This window comes from Ambystoma mexicanum, chromosome 5q, assembly GCF_040938575.1.
Source record: "Ambystoma mexicanum isolate Mex_15411 chromosome 5q, UKY_AmexF1_1, whole genome shotgun sequence".
Lineage (NCBI taxonomy): Eukaryota > Metazoa > Chordata > Amphibia > Caudata > Ambystomatidae > Ambystoma > Ambystoma mexicanum.
The window spans coordinates 615,840,206-615,858,259 of record NC_090933.1 but is presented as its reverse complement, the minus strand read 5'-3'; the positions used below and the strand labels follow the sequence as shown (position 1 = coordinate 615,858,259).

At 48.4% G+C, this 18,054-nt stretch overlaps 1 protein-coding gene across 2 annotated transcripts in view; it reads right to left on the bottom strand.

Moving 5' to 3' along the window:
• SDCBP (syndecan binding protein) overlaps positions 1–17,744 on the bottom strand; it is a 403,969-nt gene extending 386,225 nt beyond the window's left edge. For both annotated transcript variants that reach the window (XM_069621090.1, XM_069621091.1), the window contains exon 1: positions 17,620–17,744. In XM_069621090.1, coding sequence (XP_069477191.1) covers positions 17,620–17,700 — 81 coding nt within the window. In that variant the 5' untranslated portion in view covers positions 17,701–17,744. The remainder of the gene's footprint in view (positions 1–17,619) is intronic.
• Between the last annotated feature and the right edge of the window lie 310 nt (positions 17,745–18,054).

Here is an 18,054-nt window from a genome sequence, read left to right as displayed (position 1 = left end):
AATAACGCCGTCAACGACCCGAACGTCCACAATAGCACTTCAGCCGAGAGGTAGAGTTCGGCGGGCACTGATGAGAATGAGTGTGATCGTGCTGTACGGCCTGATCATATACTTGATTTTGCCAGCGCGTTTGAATGTGAACATGAGTTACACAACATGAGGTGCTGGTAAATCTGCTGGAGAAGGTCCAGCGTTTATCGCCCCTGATATAGTAGAGACTATGTCTATCAGTTCACAATTGTATGACCCAGGGGCTGGCGGATGCGAGGTGATTGGAATGGTCCTGCATCTACCTCAATCACCATTCGACGTGACTGACGCCGAGTTACTCGATCTAGAAGTTGCACGGCTGTCATTAAATTCCAAACTGCTTAAATTCACCTTTCAGCAACCAAAGGTAGGTTGTCGAGACGTTCTGTCTAAGAGTAAAAACAAGGAAGAGGTCATGCACTGAATAAATAAAGTGGCTACAGGCACACAAGGAAAAATGTGGATAGCCAAGAAAAAAACCTGGTTATGAAAATTGGCGGCAGACATGATGCCGGGTTAACGAACTGAATTACATGCCTCGCCACAATTAAAATCTCCGGTGAGTCTGAGTTACAGCAGAATCGATCTACCAGGACGTGAGGCAAGACTCACAATGAGACTGCAAGCTGATTTTGAAAAGATGAAAGCAAAACTTTCTGAAAGTTATTCCACGAAAAGAAATGGTGATAGAAACTGTAGCAGCTTAACGTCATGCACCGAGACAAACATCAATTTGGAAGTGGGAAAAGAAAATTCCCCAAAAACATTGAAGCGCTGGTTGATTGCCGACGGACCAGTAGAAGGTCACTCGAGATGGGAGAGTGATTATTATGAACCATTACTGACTCCCGAAGCTGGTTATGGTATATTTGTAATCTCAAATGAAAAATCCTGCCAAACGAAGGCAACAACTAACAAAAGGGATAAAAGGATGTCAACTTGCTCCACCCCGATGAACAGGTGAGAGGGGAACACCTGAGAAACGGCGGAAAAATCATGGAGTCAACTTCCCAGTGAAAACTCTGAAACAAGAAATATATCAAGTGAAAAAACATGCTACCAAGCTGGAAAAGACAGATACAAAATCTAATCTCTCTTTTTCAGCGACGATCCAGATCCATAACAATGTGCTGGCTGCCACCTAATTGGCGCTAATCCCATTCATAAAACTATACGAAAAGTTGAATGAAGCTACGCAAAACAACGGAGCTGTATTGGGTCACCTAGTCGAAAAAAAATAAACAAAAATGGAAACTCCATTTCAGCTTCAGCTACAACGGAAACAAATTGAAGGCACTCAGATTAAAGATTGGTTCAAAGGGATACATGAATCAATTGTAAAGAACAACGAAAAAAAACATGCTAATGGAGTAGTTTGGCCTCACAAAAAAGTCCTTTGAACTCTAGTCTGCCCTCAACTTCAATTTCGAGTATGGCGCAATGTGGAAAACATGTTGCCACTTGTTGTGGACCAGACCGAAAAAGTCTGAAATTTCAAGTGGAAATGGATTGTCTGATACAACATCTCAATTGGCAGACCTGCCCCAGAATGTAAAAAGTACTACAATCGAATTGTTAGAAAATGAGGTTCATACTGGAACAAAGGAGGATTCCAAAACTTGTCCGCTCTGCAATCTGTAATGAGCACTGGGGAGAGCGCACAAGTGGCAAGCAGTGGGCCAGGGATCGCGGTTCCACCCGAGCTCCCATTGGCTATACCGAGTTGTTCCGCAGCTAAAGCTTTGTAATGGGATTTTTTTTGTGGTACTGCAAAAAAAAAAAAAATCTGACAATCGGCAAAAGCACAAACATAAGCCAAGAGGTTGGATCTGGATCCACAAAAAAAAAGGAAAAGAAAAAGGAAAAAAAAACCAATGTGTTACCCACAAACCATACTCCCAACTTGCAGAAAAGCATACGAAATTTAACACCAGTCAAACTAAAGATATTCGCAAGAGAAAAACCGGCTGGAATAAACAAATAATCCTGTGGTAGTTATTGATAATGATGCTGTGAAATCCCCAAATGATGCTGCAACAAAGATAAATAATGCTGTAGTACTTACTGACAATAATGCTGGGAAACCGTCTAAACCTGAAAGAATGAACCCAAATAAACGCATGCAAATTGACTGATACAAGTTGTGCATCTTCAGTTGATGGATCTGTGGATCTAAGCAATCTGTCAACTTATCCTGATGATACAGTAGGAGTGTAGTCTGGCTGCCGAAGCTAAGTCACCTAATGAAATCCTGAGCTTTTCGGCAGTACTTAACACAGCGATCAATTGAGAGCCAGCAGCAAGCGCAAACTCAATTGCGCGATATCTAAAAGAATGGGGGGGGGGGGGAGTAGTTGGCGCAAAAGTTGCAGAGGCGTTACACAAAAAAAATTCAAAACATGCGAGCATTAAATCTGATCGTAAAGATAAATTAGTAACGGCACTGAACCCAAAGCAAACATCAGCACAGAATCAAAAAACAGCAATACCACTGACACATACCCCACAAGGAGAGTCAAACTTGTCGACATGGAAAAGAAGGATAGAAAGTGTGCTTTGATGACAACGATGTGAACTTGAATCGAGGCAATGTGATGAGTCTTCTGCACTCTGTGCCGGTGCTTAGGACAATCCGGTCCGAAGACATACGGATAGTTGAATACATATCCGAAGAACGGGTCGATTGTGTTTTATTACACATAAACTCCCAAACATATATGGTTGAGAACGACAGATAAATGTGAAAAAAACTAAAATAATGAAGTTTGGTCATTCTGAGGGCTCCAGAAATATTAACTTTAAGTGGAAAATATACAAGGGAAAGATTGATGAAATTCGATATTTGGGGATAATGGTGAACACATCAATAAGAGAATGGAGCTGGGTGAAAGAGCTTTTCAAGCGAACTAGAACTTTGGCTCTACAGGGAGCAAGAATTCCAACCTTGTTTGGAAAATTCACACTCATACCATTACGTAACTTATTTGCAAAAGGTAGTACCACCAATAACATTTGTGGCAGAGGCAGTATGGAACATTGACCATAAGATCTGGTCTCAACTCGAAGGCTTATTCTGGCGACGTGCACTGAGACTGCCCAAATATCTATCTGTAATAATAATACGTCATGAATTAGCTCTGGAGTCGCTGCATGGAGTAGTGATATGGAAGTTGATGGCCTTGCTAAGAAAGATGTTGATCAATAATCTGGAACCAGCATTCAAAATATTTGCACCTTATTATAATAGTAAGCAGCAAACTCTACTTTCAGCTTGGTCCGAAAAGGTAAAAGCAAATATGCAAGTAGCCAACATTACAATGGAGATACTATTGGTGCGCCCTCAATCTGCAAGAAAAAAATTGAAGCAGTGGCTACGGATAGAAAATCTTGAGAAGTATGGAGTGTTATCTGCTGCCCTAGATCTGGGGTCTACAATGAATAAAATAGACATAATGCCTAAGTACCTTCGTCAATTTCCTTCGCGATACCATTGAGACAGATTCTTCCGTTTACGAACAAACTTATACAGGACGAATCATATGTTAACACTGAGACATATTGGTAATGTAAAAGATGATCTATGTAGGTACTGTGTAACTCAGCCCGAAACAGTAAAGCATCTATTAATGGAGCGTCAATTGCTTAAGGATCAGATATACTTCCATTTGAGTAACTATGCACCAATATCTGACAATATGGATGACTTATGGTCTCGTATTCTGAGTGGAAACTCGGTACATCTAACCTGTTAAAAAGACTAAACCCCAAAAGACCAGGAAAAACACTATAATCGAAAGAGGACGCCCACTCAAAGGAACACAACCCCCACATCATGCCTCGCCACAAGAAAGACAAAGAAGCCATAACAGACAACAGAAATCATGAGAAAACCCAAACCACTCAGGAAGGCACCAACCAGCGTGATCCCACAACCCCAAAAAAAACTCATCCCAGATGACCCAAGGAGACATAAATAACAGAGCAAAGAGACTACATTACTTGCTACCTGTCCATAAACAACGTGGTAAACAAAAAACAGCACAGCAACAACAAACCGACAGCCAACAAGCATCACAAATACAGACCCAAATGGAGCAGGACAACTAATAAACCATCCCAACCTGGTTGGAGTATTATTGTCCATGGTGGAGACAGGAACAAGGGACAAGTTGGAATCCATCACACTCCACACCCGCTACATTACCAGGACTGGAACATAGGGGCAGCTACCCTATTTACTACCCGGAAGGAACCAAAGACCAACCCTGCCATAAACCTGATTTGTCTACTCGACAAAGACTGACCAACAAAGAACCACCCCACCCAACAGGGGGAAGCCCCACCTGGAACAGAAACCCAGCCAACACAGCAGTCAAAACAAACGTTACTAACAACCCGAATGGGAAATCAACTAAACTACACTGCAGCCTCTTCAACGTTATATCCATGGAAAAACACTCATCAGAAATCCATAACCTAAGAGAAGGAGGTACAGATGTGCTCTTCCTTACAGAAACCTGGCTATTGGACAACTATAAAACCATTGCTAACAAAGCAATACCCAACAATTATAAATGAATAAAGGCAGAGAAAATCAATGAGGAGGCGGAATCGCAATTATACACAAAACACGCCCGAGCATCTCGAATCACCACAACCAAGGCAGAAGACTGTGAATCCCTCCTCATCAAGACAGAACTCTATGACCAATCCAACATAGTATTCCTCCTGACCAATCCAACATAGTATTCCACCTAATCTACAGACCACCTTCGTACAACCCCAACTTTGCAACAAAACTAGCAGACAAGGCACTGGGAGATTTAAACATATGGATCGAAGAAGAAAATGAGTATGCACCAAATTCACTCTGCGCACTCCTGGAAACCTTGCAGTTAAGAAAATAGTAAATGGATCCACCCACAAAGCAGACACCCTGGATGCAATTTTCTGCAGTGAAGGACTATGCGCATCTTCGCCCCCTACACCAATGCTGTAGAGTGACCACTGCTTGATACCATTCTACATCACACCCCAACTCGCCTACCGACCGGGAAGGTCATATTCACACCAGCAAGAAAAGAAATTGGAAGAACTTGGACCTAGAGGCCCTAACAAACCTTCTAGATGCAACCGTCCCAAGCGAAAGAGATCCCACCGATACAAACACTACGCCATAAGAATAGAATCGATAAACAATCCACAGAAAGAACTCTTCAAAATCAGAGATAAAAAAACCCTCTTCCTGCAAAAATTCCATCACCCCGACACAAACACTTTGTGACATCAACCATCTGAGAGCAAAACTAGACAATACAGGAGACCAGAAACCTAGCCGGGGCAAATACAACCGCAACCACCGGACCACAGACGAAACACAGATTACAGCAAAACTCATCTGCCTAGAACCAATTGCAGAGGAAAAATCGCCACACGGATCAAGGACGCATTCAAAGGAATCTTCAACCACAGAACCCCAGCAGCACGCTTCCAAAACCTAATGAATCTATCACTCAAAAGAGTAATAGTACCACCCTTCTTCAAATCAGCATACATCAAACCACTGAAAAAAGGAATCAAGACCCAAGCAACTACAGACCGATATCCAACCAGCCCTACCCAGCAAAGATCCTGGAGAACCACGTATACAAAATCCTTCCTAAACATGTCGAAACAGAATACTCTACTAATCACAACTTGGCTTAAGACCGATGAGAGGAACAGAATCAGCACTTTTATCAATATGGGACGATCGATAGACCTGAAAATACACGTAGACACAGGTTAGGGTTTTTTTACACAATCAGCCATGCAACACTAATAAAAAGATTGATGGAATGTGGCATACAGGAATCCGCACTAAAGTGGCTTACCTCATTCCTAACAAACCGAACCGAAAGAACGTACATACAACTGTTCACCTCAAACACCTAAAATATATCCTGCGGAATCCCAAAAGGTTCCAGCCTCTCCCTTCTACATGTGCACACTGAGGAAAGTCATTCGACCCCATGGATTGTAAAAACAAACAGAACACAGGAACAAAATAACCTCAACAACTGCCTTACAGATGCTTACAACTAGATGACAATGAACAACCTCAAACTGAACCCGGCAAAAACAGAAATGATGCTCTCACCCGCAGCATTCGACAAAGGGAACCCACAACTCGACTGGCCAATCGGCATGGGAACGCAACCAGAGACTACCAATGTAGTGAACAACCTAGACAATGGGCCATCACTGGAACCGCAAGTTAACGCAAATGCCAAAAAATGCTTCTTCACCTACGACTACTCAGAACTACTCCACTACCTCTCCTTCCCCCACAAACCCTCACAATCCTATCCCCGATACTCAAGAATTAACTACGCAAACAGCCTCTATCTAGAAATGACAGAAAGACTCACCAAGAAACTGCAAGGGTACAAAATACAATAGCCAGGATCCTACGAAGACTAAACAGAAGAGACCACATCACTCCAGCATTGAAAAGCCTACACTGGTTACCAGTAAAAAAAGCACATCAAATTCAAAGCACTCTGCTTCGCCCACAAAACCATGCACAGACAAGGAGCAGAATTCCTGCAAGACAAGATTAGCCGGTATCGTCCAGGAAGCAACAACCTACGAATAGAGGATTGGTGGAACAGCATTCTCACATCGAATTGCCAACTCCTGGAACAGCATGTCCAAAGTAATTAGAACAACAGAAGACCACATCACCTTCAGGAAACTGGTCAAACCCTGGATATTCAGCAGACAATGACAACCTAGAAGGGACACCAGCAACAACAACACTGCAGACAAACAACTAGAGAGGAGACGAGAGGGGTCAAAGAACTTTGCACTTCACGCAACAGAGGGTGTACACGACCAAGGTGGTGTGGGACGCATTTAAGGCTACATTGACGGGGGAGCTCATTACAATGAAATACCATAGGGACAAACAACTAGGAGACCAATTCATAGAATCTGGCGCAGGAGCAGCGCAAGCACCTCGCGCAGAGAAGGAAAACATCATTTTCGCGCACCACGTATTCATGGATTTCCCGTGCCATTACCAGCCGTAGCGCAGTGAACATCCAGCAGCGCCAGTTACGCCCCCAACACCGCCGCTTGCGCTGGAAAAAGCCCTTGAAATCCCCAATACAGCACAAAGGCCCACGCTATCCGTGACCCAGCATACAGCCCCCCCCTACATCGTAATCACGTGAAAAATCTGCACGTACCCTGCTCGTGCCAGCCAATTCACGTGAAAAGGGCCTACCGTATCCCCGTGAATACACGCAAACCGCTCGCGCCAGCCAAATCGCATGAAAAGGGCTGTGCATGCTGACATCAGCCGCCAACACACCCTGCAGGCAGACCACACCACAAAGGGACGCCCCCCCCAAACACTCGTGACCATACCCCGCAGGCAGCCCACACCACAGGGGGGACTGTCTCCCCCACCGCCCAACACCTGTGACCATACCCCGCAGGCAGCCCAGATTGGACCATACCCCGCAGGCAGCCCACACCACAAGGGAGACCCCCCCCAAAAAAAAAAAAAAAAAAAAAAAAAAAAAAAAAAATCACCCGTGGCCATACCCTGCAGGCAGCCCACATGGGACTATACCACGCAGGCAGCCCACACCAGAGGGGATGCCCCCCCCCCCTCCAACACTCCCGACCATACCCCGCAGGCAGCCCACACCATAGCAGACCCCAGCACCCGTGAGCATACCCCACAGCCAGCCCACACCACAAGGGAAACCCACAGAACACCCCTGACCATACCCTGCAAGCAGCCCACATGGGACCATACACCGCAGGCCATCCCAGACTCATGTGGCCCCCTCCACACTCCCACCAGTGACAGCAATCTGCAGGCAGGCCCAGACTCATGTCCCCCTCCCCACCACCAGTGACGGAAACCTGCAGGCAGGCCCCGACACATGTCACTCCACCAAACACATTGCCCCAACATCCAATAATGTAGCAAATGTCCACCAAAATGCCACCACACGCTGCCCCCCCCCCACCCCCACAGTGCAACTGAACACCCATCCATCCATGCATTGGTCCCATTCCCCAGTACATGCCCCATGCATGTACCAAAGGACATGACCTACATTGCTCCACAGCAGGGACACGCAACAGAGCCAATGACGAGTGACACATGCACCAAACCATTGAGAGCAGACACCACTTAGATTGGAAGGAATACAAATGTATTAATGTCAAATCACACCAACTGAAAGATAACCATGAAAATTAAAAGAATGTCAATGAAAAAGAAATGCAAAACAAAAATGAACGTGACATAGGAAAAACAGAAACTCAAAAAGAAATGGCACATGTCCAATGTTTGTTCCTCAGTCGAAAATCTAAAATCATGAAAACACCATTACCTCATGGTGAAAAAAAAAATCCAAAAAAATGCTAAGATATCCAACTATATACAAGGCTGAAGGGTCCATGATCCCAAAAGTACAAATATGAATCCTTAAAAACCCTAGAAAAAAAATAACTATTTACAAAATGCAGAGCAAAGTCTGTGGACTCCAAATAATAAAAAAAAAGAAAGGAAACCTACAACTAACTATTTACAAAGGCAGTGGGCTAGTCCAACGACTCACCATTTCCCGCAACAGTTTCGGCCAGGGCATCATCCAACTCTGCGTCAATTTCCCAGAGGCGGGCCACTGCTCTATCCTAGAGGGCTCGCAAGGACTCTGTCATGCTCCGCTCAAACTCCATGCAAGTCTCTTGAAGGAACTCTGCCCGCCTCTCTGCCCGACGCAGGGTGTTCTCCGCCCTGGTCATGGTGAGTCGTGACCCCTGCATCGATCTGCTGGCCCATTCGCTGCCACACAGAAGACATCCTTGTGCCAAGGTCCACGTTGGCCTCCTGCCTGATGGCCGATGCCTGCCCCTCTGATGTTGATGGCCCCGAGTCATGTTGCCTCCTACGCAGAGCCTCCTGCTGCCAAAAATCCCTGTGCCTGCGCCTCCAGGACTGCCTCCGGGACGATGACAATCCCCAGGGCAGTCGTGCCCGTGCCCTGCTGCAAGCTGCCTGCACTACCTCCATTGCCAGTGGTCCTGTTGCTATGGTGACCACCTCTGCTGATCCTCCGACTCCCGACTGTGGCAGGGACTGTGTCTCCACCAGACTGGCCGCCGTGTCTGGGACAGGTCCACAGAGGGCCCTGGTGGCATCTGGGCCGGAAGACTGCATGGAGGACGACTGGTGCGTACTGGAGGATTGCATCAGTGCCCAGCACACGTAGAAAACTGGCGACAATGAGCCGAGTTAGCCAGTTCATGAGGGCCCAGACCTCTTTGTGATAACGTGCAAGCACCCGACAGGTAGCCTGCACGTCATCACGAATGCCGCCTGTGCGCCTAGTGATACCGGCTAGCATGGGCTCAACCCTGTCACAAATTGCCTAGTCCGCAGGTAAAGGAAGGTCAGTTAACGTGGACTCATCCTCTACATGAGGACCAGTCTCCCCTGAGGCATGCCTGCAGGTGCATACTGATGCAGGATCAGGGACAGGATTAGGCGCAGGCCCCTCTGCGGTGACCTGCACTGCCTCCTGCCCCTGGTCTGCACCAGTTGCACCTACCTCATCACCCCGCCACATGTGCTGGTCTGATGCGGCCTCCTCCACCTCCTCGTCCACCACCAACCTGGATGACTCCGAACCGTCTTCCGCATCGGATTGCCCCTGTGGGAGCTCACCCGTCCCTCCAGCTGCCGAGGAGCCCACGTCCAACTTCACCTTCTTGGGCCTGCCCTCCGCAGCTGCAGCCGTTGTTGGGGACGTGGCACGAGTCCCCTTGCTCCCGGAAAAATATGTAACCTGGGAGGATGACTGGGCCTTGCGTCTCCGCCTGGTGGAGGCATCCCCGCTGCGTTGCTCCACACCGCTGTCTCCGCCCTCTTCCTCCATCGCCGCTGTGGATAGGGAGACACTCAACACAAGCATCATTGTACCGAAAAAATGTCTGCTTGACACAAGGCAAATGCACATGAGTGGCACTGCCAAACGTCACAACTATCACCCTCCACAAAAGAGGTCAGTGCAAGCAACACACATGCACAAACATGCATGGCACGTGCAACAAACATTCACATCCATGTACAAGGCACTGCAGGCACATCAGAAGAGGGGCTGAACCTCACATGCATCATGACACATGCAGAACATCACCAGACAGTCATGCATCAGGCCATGTAGACCTCCCGTCACAGTGCACTTGTGGACAACCGGGCTGCATGAGTCAATCATGCATTGAGATGCTCATGTGTCATGCATCCATGAGGTTTGCCAGTCTCACTACTCAGACACAAGCACATGTACCCCATGCATGTCCTTGAAGGTGACATAAGCATCCATGTCTCACACGGCCAAGTCCAGACACAGGAATGCAAATATGTGCACCTCGTTACATGCCAGTGCACATCATGCAATTCAACACAGACACCACTGATGTGGAACACGCTAGATTGGACTCACATGCAGCACTGTCATGGACATGCGCACACACACACATCTGTACATGAGTCATACCAGACATAAGGCCAAAGTGCACACTCCATCCACACCTCATCATGCACTACACTGGACAAAATCACATGGACACTTGCCACTAGACTCCGGACGGAGCTCCAACTCCAAGACCTGGGTGTGCAGCGCTGGGCGTATGCACTTCAGGACCCTCATCTCATTGGTTGTAAACCAGCCCCGGCCCCCCACTACATCACCAGATGCGACAAGGCGCTGGGTCTTGTTGAGGGTCCTGGACCTGAAGTCTTCCCAGCACTTCCAAATGTGTTCGTAGTCGAAGTTTGCCATTCCCTCCGATTTGATGGCACCCACGATATCGGTCCAGATCTTACTTCGTCCATCCTTGTCGAGTCACGATGTCACAGTGAAGAGGGCATCATAATACCCCAGGATTTGCTCCACCAGGATGCCAACTTTGTTGGGAGTGAAGCCGTCAGCCCTCTGCCTCTCTGACGGGGGTTTGCCACTGGCCCCAGATGGTGTTTGGTCTGACATGCCCGCCCCCCGCCCACACCTGCCGCAGGGGTTGCCAACTGGGCCCTGGCGTTAGGCTGTGGAGCGATGGAATAGCAGTCGGGAGTCTTCTGTGTCAGCAGATATGGTCTCAGTAACAGGATCTCTGGCAATGGTTTCAGTGCAGGCACCAGATTGCAGGGCACGTAGGCAGCAGGCACACAGAGTGGGCTGGCAGTAGCAGATGGCTCGTGGGAGGCAGCTCAGGGCGTCAGGGGCAGGTAATGGCCTTGTGGGCAGGAGTGTGGGTCTCCCATGTGCTTTTGCATGGCCAGCCGGATGCAGAGTGACTCCGCACGTGCAAAAACAGCGCGTTTATCGTGGAATCAGATGAAAGGCCCTTAGCGCCTAAGTGATGTGACGCGCGCATGGCCATTGCCCTTCAGTACAGGTTAAAGGTCAGCGTAGGACACCAGTGCGCTGTAGGTGCTATTCATGGGGACGCGTCAGATTCTGCTTTTTGTGGGTTCACACGCGATTTCTTCACTACGGTTGCAGTGCGTACTTCTCGTTTTGGGGGGTTGCCTATGCGCACACACGCGTGTGTTTTTCTACATTTTTCAAGGCAGACGGTGAGTCGCGCATGCATTTTTCCCCCACTGTGGTTACCCCCGTGTGTCGCGCACCCCATTTACGAGGTCATAGTAGCATGCGTATGCATTTTTGTGTTTCTGGGTGCCACAGCGTACTGCGGGACGTTAATTCCATGCATGTGGGCTACCGAGGTGGGGGGGGGGGGCGGAGTCGCGTGCAAGTTTTCTTTTTGGGGTACCCGAGCGTTGCGTGACCTGTCATTTTTCCCCAAGGGTCACAGTCAGCCTTGCAGGAGCACAGAGGTACGTTTCCATGATGTACCCTACCCCAATCACCTAGGACAATTGTGTGCACCTCCCATTCCCACTGATCCATCAGTGCCCAGTGCCATGGCTGGGAGGCCACCAAGTGGTAAGGGAGGCAAAGCTGGGCGATCTCCCAGAGATGGCTGCGGTGGGAGATGTGGCCAGGGTGGGGAACGTGGGCAGGGTGGTCCACGACGGCAGTGTGGCCAGGCCCATCCAGGGACAGCTATCTACCTGGAGCCGGTCATGGCCAAGATTAGGGCCTCCCCGGATATTAGGGCATTTCCCTTTGGGGGGTGTAGTGCATAGAGTTTCAGCGTTTGCCGACGACATACTCCCCTTGATCACTGAACCAGAAACTTCATTACCTGGGAACTTCTATTTTGGGGAGGTCGCAGGGTTAAATGCCCACAAGTCAGTTATTAAACATTACTGCCACCTCTCAAAAAAGGAATTGTGAGGTATAGTACCCTGTAGATGGGCGGAAACAGGCATTAGATATTTGGGGATCCAGATTACTGATCCTCTGGGTGCTCTTTACCGTGCTACCTACCCGCCTTTAGCAGAAAAGCTGCACCTGCTGCTGGCGGAATGGGCGCCCTTATCAATATCCTGGATGGGGAGGATAAATGCCCTTGAAATTGTGATTTTCCCAAAAGACCTGTACTATTTGATAGCCCTGCCAGTGGGGGTTCCCCAAAATTTCTTCAGGACCCTTCAAATACATGTGGTGTTATTTATTTGGAACCACAAGAGACCCAGGGTAGCTATGCAGATGCTAATGTCTCCCAGAAGCAAGGGAGGGCTGTGAGCGCAAAACTTCCACCTATTTTTCCTTGCAGCTCAAATCAGAGCGATCCGGGATTGGTTCAGGGTCGATGGACTCACCGCTGGATGAGGTGTTGTGGCGACCCAAGGGGGATAGACTTGCAAACATGTACCGTAGCAGGATAGGGACTCTAGTGGGAGACTCATGGGATGAGCTGGTGCGTGGTGTGGAGGGTGAACTTAACCACCTTCCCCTCCCCGCTGATGTCATTGTTTAGGAATCCCCAGTTCAAACAAGGTATGGAAAGGGGTGCCTTCAATGCGTGGGAGGCGGCATGGTTCCGCAAACTATGTGACATGTTCTCGGTTCAGGACATTAATTCATTTGCAGAGTGCAAGCAGGACTTCCGGCTAGATGAGCGGGGAGAGGGATCGGTACTCTTAACTGAGGCACTAGCTTACAAACACAATGGTCAGGTCAGCAGCCACCAGGGATCTCACGCCCTTTGAATGGTTCGTAATGATGGACCCAGGGACAGGCATTTGGTAGGCTTCTTATATGGGATTATAGCAGAAGGGGAAAGGAGCCAGGCATGGCACTATATGGAGCAGTGGGAAACTGCAGTGGGGCAGCTGCTGGAGGGGGAACTTTGGCCTCCATTATGGGCAGATATCCCCCAAACTCATGCACGCCATCCAAACTCAGGAAATATGGGTTAAGATAATGGTCCAATAGCATCTCACCACAGGAATTCTACCCAACTGCGTCAGCTCTCCGCTGGATTGGATGTGGTGGAACTGGGATTGTGGAAGCATATATGTTGGGAACACCCAGTCATACAGCCTTATTGGGACATGATCAGTGCAACAATGAATAGTATGTTTGGGAGTCAGATGCCGATAACAGGGATGGCCATCCTGGGAATGGGCAGGATTCTGTGAAACCTACCCTCGAATTCTCAAAGAAAGACATACGTTATCCTGAAGGTGGCGGCAACGCTTGCGGTGGCAAACAAACGGAAACAAAAAGCTACCCCCACAAAACACGAATGGGATAGGAAAATCAGGACCTTTAGTGGCACTAGAGTGGGATGTGTGACATTCGATTCAAGGGGGAATCACCAAAGATCGGACAGGGACATTGTCCTGCATCACCTGCAGCGGGACCCGCGGGCCACATAGTGCCCGAGTAAAATGAGATTACTGGGGCTGGTGTGAGTACTTGCTCCACTTGGGGAAAGCACATTCACATGAAGCTGGGAGGAGATATGGCTGAAGCTTCTAGGGGAGGCGAGGGGGGTTCTCAAACAGTCCTCTGGCTGGCGAGAGCTGGCCCCTCACAGAAACTTGGGACCGGGAGCCATCTGTAGAGTTTGTGGTCTCGGCGGGAACAGACAGGATCGAGGGGGGTCGGGGTTACATGTGTTCTTACTGTTGAAAATGCAAATAAAATAATTACAAATAAAAAGTTACTGTGCTGTCCTCACCATCCAAAAATCAGCTCCCTGGCACAGCACAAACACTTGCATTCTTTAACTCAACATTCACTCGCTTATTCACACAGCATTCACTCACTCGTCGCATCAGAGGATCAAAAGAGACCTTCACATACATTTTATATCCCCCTGCACCTGATACCAGGCACAGGGAAATATCCACCCACCCTGTGCTTTGAAAGTGCACTTCTTTTGAAAATTGGGATTACTCGAAAATGCCCATAACCCCCTTTAACCCTCTGCCTTGCCCAGTTGTGCATTTAGTGGGAAAAGAGCACCTCAATTTGCACAACTATGATGCACACATTTAAATGTCCTTTGTGCACAATTCACCACCTTTTTGACTCAAGTGACGTGAATGAGCATGCCAAAAGTTGCACCAAACAAGTTTTGAAAATCGTGGCATGATGGTTTATCCCTACTGATCACTTCTTCACGCTGTACGTGGCAAGTGATGCGCAAGGGGGCACCCCTGTAGCCAGAAGCGCGGAAGAATAATATGGTGGGGCAAGGGTGAGAGAGAAAATATATGCTGCCACACGCAGCATAAGTAACATAGAGGCCACAGCGAAAGTGTTTCCCCCCCGTCGCATCAGCATATGCAAGACTAAGGGCTAAACTAAGGCGCTATCAGTTGCCTCGCCCAAGACAGGAAAGGCAGGAAGAGGGGCAAAGTGGTAGAACAAAGAGGCACAACAAGGTGCAAACAGCCATCTGCGCCAGCCAGCAGGGGGGGGGGCACAACAAAAGCCCCCAAACACATGTCTTGCCGGGGGAAAATCTAGGAGGATAATCTAAGGGCACTAGGTAGGGAGAGATCAGTTTCACTTTTCCCATATCCCACCATTCCCATATCCCACCCACCCAGAAGAAACGTGGGCCACGACGTTGTGGAACGAGATGGCGGCACAGGCCAGGTACACGCCCCTGGACCTCGTGCCCTAAAGTGTACATTGTTTTATATATGTGTGATTTTGATACAGAAACATTACAAAATATGTTTTTACAATTAGGTTACGTGCAAAAAGAAAACGCAGCCTTTTATTGCCAACACCGACACAGCACTTCCGTCATCATTGGCTAACCATAACATTGGGGTACAGTACCTGTCTCTTGGCTCCACTGATTATTCATTTCAGAGTGTGTGGTTCGAGATGTCAGAGGGGAATTAGGAATGGAAAAGGACACACGGGAAGGACAGGGTGCATTGATTTTTTACTGTTTCTGCAGTCATTAACCCCAGATTTGCTCACGAGCAGGTATTGTGAATGGAATCGTTAGCCCAAGAGTACATAATGTGTTATGCAGACGATACCCAGCTCATTTTCAGGCTACCCTCGGCCTCCTCCTCTTCTTCCCTCATCTCCGACTGTCTGTCTGCTATCCAGGAATGGTGTGCCGCCAATGACCTCTGCCTCAACGCCAGTAAGACTGAGATTCTACTCATCGGCACACCCACTCCCTCCTTCCCTGCAGCTCTCTGGCCGGCCTCCCTTGGCCCCCTTCCTGCCCCTACCTGCAAGGCTAAAAACCTCGGGGTCATCTTCGACTCCACACTCTCCTTCTCTCCTCATATATCTGACGTCTCTAAGAAGTCACACTACCAGCTGCACCTCCTCAGAGGTATTCTTCCCTTCCTCTCCTTCCCCCAGAAGCTCACTGTCTCCCGAGCCCTGGTTCTCTCAAGGCTGGACTACTGTAACAGCCTCTATCTTAATCTGCCTGCCTCCACTCTCCGCCCTCTGCAACTTATCCAGAACAGAACTGCGAGACTTGTCCTTGGCCTCAAGCCCAGGGACCGTATCTCTCCAGGACTGAAATCTCTTCACTGGCTCCCAGTGGCTGCGAGGATTAAGTTCAAAACCCTCTGCATTGTCCACAAGGCCTTCTGGGGCCTGGGACCTAAATACCTTCAACTCTCTCTTCCTAAATATCTTCCTTCACGAGCCCTTCGCTCATCCGTCTCCAACTCCCTCATGGTCAGCCGCTTCTCGAAGCAACGAGCTGGGGGTAGATCTCTCTCCGCAGCAGGGGCCTCCCTCTGGAACAGCCTTCCTGCCTCCCTGAAACTTGAGGAGAACCATCTCCGGTTCCGGAAGCACCTCAAAACCTTCCTCTTCGCTTCTGCCTTCCCTCTCCCTCTCCCCTGCTAATCCTGCTTAACTCCCCACTGAATTCAGCACTAAACCTGCATCTGGGCCACTCTCAGCAACCTCGGTCCAGGGCCCAGCCACTCTCCACTTGCACTGCCTCCCTGGCTCCCCCTGCACTGTGGGACTGTCACTGTATCCCTACAGCCCCCTTCCCAGCACTTGCTCTGCACTTACCTCGCACTTGCCACCAGCTGGCCCTTTTTATTTATTATTTATTATTTTTGACGCTACTTGTACTGCACTTCCCTCCCACCTCCTCCCCCTGCACTTCCTCCTTTTCCCCTTACCTCTGCACTTGCGCGATCTGAATGACACCTGGCCTAGTAGGATCGTTTGTCTGTCTTCCCCTTGTTTCCCTCCCTCCCTGCCTCGTCGCGCCTTGAAACACTTGTGTATAGGCGCGTTACAAATACCATATCATATCATATCATGCCAGGTATTGTGTCTGTGGCTATAAGCCTCAGGGCAAGTATTCAGTCATATGTAACAGATCAACAGGTATGTATCAAACGTCATTAGTACCAGGGAAGGTATTGTTTCTGTAATTATTAGCCCCAGGGCAGGTATTAGCAGATCTAGCTGATGAGCAGGTACGAATTGTATCAGAAGTCATTAGCTCCAGAGCAGGTAGTGAGTTTGCACTCATTTTCTGCGGCCAGAGGATGCGATGGGCTTTTACCATATGCGCTAGAGAAGGTAGCGTCTGTTGCTATTAATCGGGGTGTTGTTGTCTGCAGCCATTAGACCTAGAATAGACACTGTGCCTGCAAGGGCCATTAGACTCAGCTAAAGTACCGGATCTGCAGCCATTAGCCCTGGGAATCATTACTTTCGGAGTAGGCACTGGAACTGGACACAGTACACGTCTGCAATCATTAGCCTAGTCCCTTACACCAGACCACGGTCTATGTAGTAGCTGCCCAGCAGTTACTGTGTCTGCTAGCATTCCGGGTCCTGAGCTGTACAGTAAATGAGCTTCGGAGCCGCTACAGTGTCTACAATGCCAACAACAGGCTGCCTTGTGTAATTTCAAAACCAGGTGTTTAGAGAGTCACGCACTTACAATTTTTCATTTCAACATGTAATAAGAACAATACACCGAATTACAGCTGCAGCTTCTTCAACGTGCATTTCCAGAGGTTGCAAAAGGGCTCATCTTGCCAATATAACAAGAAACGGGTGAGAATGATCTAAGTTAATGGATGCTAAAAGAAATGCATACAAAATTCACTACAAGAGCTGGACCACATACGCTCACCTGATGCTGGCTAGAAACTGGACAGGAGCGTTTGGTCAACAGAGGCCTTATGTTGCTTTCATTATCAATTGAAACACACATTTAAAGTCCATATGAAACACCATAGCATTGTGTCTTTGTTTAAAGTCTGCCGACACTTTTTAAAATGCCTTTCAGACGTCATGACGTTATCCCGTATTGCTGAAATTCCGTTCGAAAGTCGTCGTGACGTTTCCATGTGTTTCTGGGCTTCTACCCCCTGCGATTCCAAACTCTCTCCGCCCCCCACCCCCTCCCTAAAACCGTGATAATTTTTTCAGGTCGTTTGCTGCTGCTTTGTCCCTTATTGCCCCGATTGTGTGCTTCTCTGTAACACATACATGGAAGGAGAACTAACTACCTTCCGTCCTTTCACTGCTTTTCCACACACATTGAAGCTGGGCTGATTGCTTTTGT